Below are 5,000 nucleotides of genomic sequence, written 5' to 3'. Positions count from 1 at the left end.
AAAGAAAACGTCTGTTGTAAAGACATGGCAGAAGACATTAGGGATAGAGGAATCATGAAAGAAATCGTTAAGTGTAATGATTCTTTCAGTGGTGGAATCATATATGTTTTTTTTTTATCTTTTTTATGTATTGCATGGGAACAGATGAGGCATTCTCCTGATACAGTAGAATTCCCGTCTTTCAATTACATAGTGATGGTTTAGTCGATTTCAAGAGAGAAGCAGTGATTAGATAAATATACAGGATATATGGGTAAGAGCTATGTGGGAGATGGTTAAGGCTATGTAGAAGAAAAGTAAAACTGATAAGGTGTAACTAGGTAGGATATCTACCCTGCTAGCTCGGGCAGAGTTCGTGAATGAAAAGGAAGTAACTGTATTCTAGCTTTGCAATATAGGTAGATGGTACTTTGGAAAGAAGTCGATACTATGCACTGATAGTTCGGCAGGTCAGTACACACACACACACACACACACACACACACACACACACACACACACACACACACACACACACACACACACACACATACACACAAACACACACATACATACATACACACACATACATACATACATATATATATATATATATATATATATATAATGTGTGTGCGTGTGTATGTGTACAATTATGCAAAACGTACAAACAGACATACATACATACATAGAGAGATAGACAGTTACGCATATACATACATACATACATACATAAAACACTTTAATTCAGCCCTCTCCCTCACCCCACCCCCACCCCCTACCTTCACCCCCCCCCCCACCCCGCCACAGAACAAGCAACGCCTTCCGTACACTGAGACCCTCAATATCCACAGGAAACACCGCCTCCCTTCGCCCTGGCATTCTCAACCGCTCCGACGACACCTTCAGGGCGTACCTGGCCGAACTCAGCGGCAATTTGAGGCCCGGGACGGAGGCGCGAAAGTGGTTCTTCGATAGGCCTAAAGTCGTGTCGTGGATGGTGTCACACTGCACTACCGCCTCGGGTGAGAGCGCTGGGTTATGAATTTTTTAAAAATTTCTTGTTAGTTTTTAGTTTTTTTTTCTTGAGCTGTGAGATTTGTTTATAGTGTCATTTATTTGTTGGTGCTGTTTTTTATATGTTTGTTTGTTGTTGTTTGATTCTTAGGTTATGTGTAAACTGTTTGGATTCCTCCCTTCGTCTGATATATGTATTATTTTCCTTTTGTTATGAGTTGTTTCCATTTTTGAAAAAAAAAAAAATGGTTTGAGATTTATTTTATTTTTGATATATAGGTTTGGTTTACGTTTATAAAAAGTCCATATATTCTTTATGAGTTAAGACTCATTTTGTTATTTCAAAATAATTTAAAAAATAAATAATAAAAACAGTAACAACTTGAAAGAAAATGGATTTGCAATATATATATATATATACATATATATATGTGTGTGTGTGTGTGTGTGTGTGTGTGTGTGTGTGTGTGCGTGTATGTGTGTGTGTGTGTGTGTGTGTGTGTGTGTGTGTGTGTGCGTGTTGTGTGTGTGTGTGTGTGTTTGTGTGTGTGTGTGTGTGTGTGTGTGTGTGTGTGTGTGTGTGTGTGTGTGTGTGTGTGTGTGTGTGTGTGTGTGTGTGTGTGTCTGTGTGTGTGTGTGTGTGTGTGTGTGTGTGTGTGCGTGTATGCGTGTGTGTGTGTGTGTGTGTGTGTGTGTGTGTGTGTGTTTGTGTGTGTGTGTGTGAGTGCGTTATGTGTCTTCCACAAGGATAGATCGAGAATAGACCTGTTCTCTACCTCGAGACACAGCTAAAGGACTCACGAATATTCACCTCAGTTTTCTTGGTCTCGCGGACAAACAAAACTAACCTTAAGTTCAACCAATGGACCAACAGACGTGGAAGAAATCCTATGGTTTTCTGTAACTGGTAGAGAACGGAATACTTTGTTATTTACCAAACCACAACCTTAGACTAGTAATGTTACAAACAGCCTAAACACACACAAAAAACAACAGAAATGAAAAGGCTAACAATCCTAAAAAACTAAAACACGTGTACATAAACTCACACAGGGCGCGAAATCTACGTCAAGCAACTGCAAGACTACATACACGTAGATGTGTACGGCACCTGCGGGAACCTCAGCTGCGGAATAAGCCATCTGGACACTTATTGTTACACGCAACATCTGAACAAGTACAAGTTCTACCTCGCTTTTGAGAACAGTATGTGCGAGGATTATATTACGGAGAAGGTAAGGCAGACCTGGGTGTCAGAGGAATGGAAGTAATGCTGAGGTAAATGAGATACAGAAAATAAGGTATAGTGGTAGCTCTTATATGAAAAAAAAACATGCACACATAGCATACATACGTAAGGATATGGTATCCCTGTATATTACAGTACTGACATGATTATTGAGGTCATTGGTGATTTCAAACATTGTTGGTTGAATATGTATCCCAAACTGAGAGCAACTTTTCATTTTCCTAATTTTATTTACGTACAATACTAACAGGATATGAGTTTTAAGAATAGCCACCCTTTGCCTCGAATGTATCGTCGGGCCTTTTCCCTGATTTCAGTTTTTTTTATGCCATACCTTTATCATTCGTTCAGTTAGCTCGACTATGTTAACACATTCTACTTGGCTTATCTCGTCTTTCATGTCTTTCCATAAATATTCTATAAGATTTAAATCTGAGCTATCAAGCACTCTAATACCATGATTATCCAAATGGGCTTTAACACATTTGGCTGTGTCGCAGGGAGCTCCATCATGCAGCATAAAAATGCAGCCATTATCTGGGAACCTCTCAGTAAGTTAGAGCAGAAGATGTTCATTAATGATGTCACCATATTCAACTTGATTTAGATTACCTTTTATAATTTCTAATCTTCCATGGGAATCACAGACCGTAACATCACCTTGGTAGGGAATTTTACTTGTGCTCGCTGGCAGTCCTTCTATCAAATTTTCGTATGTCTAAAAGTATCTCTATCGTAGACTCACCAGAGAAACAATTGCAAATAAAAATAACAAGAAAAGTTACAAGATGATGGGAACATTCCATCTTTTTCTGATCTCGATTTTAAACCAAACATGAACATCATATTAGTTGTAATATTTTGTAACTAACATATTATTTTTCCCAGTATGCATATAAATTTCACTAAATCAGAAACGTAGTCAAAAGGAAGATTGAAGTGAGATTTACCTTTCCCCATTCCCCCCTGATGCCCAATCCTTGTGCGCATTTCCCCAGGCCAGTCGTTTCTTCCTCATGGCTATGATAAGTCTTGGCACCTTTGGCTTGCATTTAACATTTTTCTGACTGCAGAGGGCACTGTGGTCCTTCCATTCATTAGCCAGTTACTTTGATGACACTGCGCGATTTGTTTCACCATATTTACAAACATTCTGTCCTGCCTAGGAGAGTTGACAGGCTCTTTCACACTTTCCTCTTCGATTGGGTTCATTGTTTTCCAAACTATCATGTTTCTTTTGCAACTGGAGCTTTGGAAACACTCGTTTTCCTGGCTATTTCCTGCTGGTTTAGCAATGTTCCTTGGAGATAAACTTCAATAGCAGAAAAATCCACCCGACTCAGATCCTTTCCTCCACCCATGGCAGTAGGCAGCCTTGATTCGATTTGCATGGTAGAAGCGCTAGGTCTGGTGGCAGTGCATGTATCCCCATGCATTTTAAGAAATAAAACCGAAAACCGGAATTTCAGGAACAGTGAACCATTGTGTGTGTGTGTGTGTGTGAACCGCAAGGAGACAGAGCGGAGGGTGATTAAATAACATTCAAATATGTGACACCTCATTGTGAGGAACGAAGGAATGCTAGAAAAATTTCCAAAATGCTGGAAATTTGGCCTGTTATCACTTTCTTTAATTAATTTAGTAAAAATCGAAATAATACAGATAATAATTTATCCAAAACAGTAAACGGGCTTGCTCCTTTTTTATTGTATATGCAGTACAGACTCCAAAAAGAGATGAAAAAACACAATATCCGTAGCTGGTTTCAATTATTATATCAGCACTGTATATGTATATGTGTATGTGTGTGTATCTATCCATCTATCTATCTATCTATCTATATAAATATAATAAAGAACAATACCCCCACTTACCCTCTCTATCTCCTCGCCGCAGCTGTGGTACCCCCTCCTGTACGGCATGATCCCCGTGGTGTTTGGAGGCGCTCAGTACGAGGACTTTCTGCCTCCGAACTCCTACGTGGACGCGACGAAGCTGACGCCGCCGCAAGTCGCTGAACTGCTCAAAAGGTGATTGTGGTCCTTCAGTACTCTGGTGCTGAGGTTGGCATTTGATCTATGGTTTGTTAATTTGTTTATTTATTCTCTTTTATGGTGGTTAATATTATTACGATTTTATTATTCGGTTATTGAGGTTGTTATTTCTTTCTATTTTTTGTGATTGTTGTTAATTTGCTGGTGATTTTTTTTTTATATTGTTTTCTCTATTGTGTTTATGATTTTTATTACCTTGTTAATGAAGTCTTTGTAGTTTTATGCTTTTATGATTTAGTCAGTATAGAAATTAAAAGCGAGTTTTTAAAAATTAAGTCGAAAATATATGAAAACTTTGATTAAGTAGTGTTCCCAGTTCATTACGATACATGGTAATCAAGGTATGAAAAACAACACAGAACGCGGTAAGATATATTACTAGCGTTTCGATAAGATGAAACACAACCACAACAGAAGGGATATAACCGCGTGACGTTTCGACCTCGCCCAGTTTTCCTTTTCAGAGACAGTTAAATCATTTCGGGTTTTATTTATTCTGATGAGGAGATCTCGACGCCTTCGAAACATGACGTATTTATTTCCCTTCCAATGTTTCACTATTTCTTATTATTTTTGGAATTTCGAAAAGTTAATTATATATTTTGTATTGCATAGTCATTCATTTTTTTCACATGATTTATCAAGTGTTTGTTGGCAAGTATTGTGAAAATCGTCATGTGTGTCTTTGGGTGTGTCTGTGT

At 38.4% G+C, this 5,000-nt stretch overlaps 1 protein-coding gene across 1 annotated transcript in view; it reads left to right on the top strand.

Moving 5' to 3' along the window:
- LOC125039007 (glycoprotein 3-alpha-L-fucosyltransferase A-like) overlaps positions 1–5,000 on the top strand; it is a 17,263-nt gene that overhangs the window by 8,864 nt on the left and 3,399 nt on the right. Inside the window, exons 8-10 of the mRNA XM_047632725.1 lie at positions 834–1,004; positions 2,050–2,231; positions 4,142–4,275. Of these exons, the coding sequence (XP_047488681.1) occupies positions 834–1,004; positions 2,050–2,231; positions 4,142–4,275 (487 nt within the window). The remainder of the gene's footprint in view (positions 1–833; positions 1,005–2,049; positions 2,232–4,141; positions 4,276–5,000) is intronic.

Source organism: Penaeus chinensis, chromosome 26, assembly GCF_019202785.1.
Source record: "Penaeus chinensis breed Huanghai No. 1 chromosome 26, ASM1920278v2, whole genome shotgun sequence".
Classification (NCBI taxonomy): domain Eukaryota; kingdom Metazoa; phylum Arthropoda; class Malacostraca; order Decapoda; family Penaeidae; genus Penaeus; species Penaeus chinensis.
The sequence above is the reverse complement of the archived record's forward strand: the minus strand, read 5'-3'. Positions and strand labels throughout refer to the sequence as shown.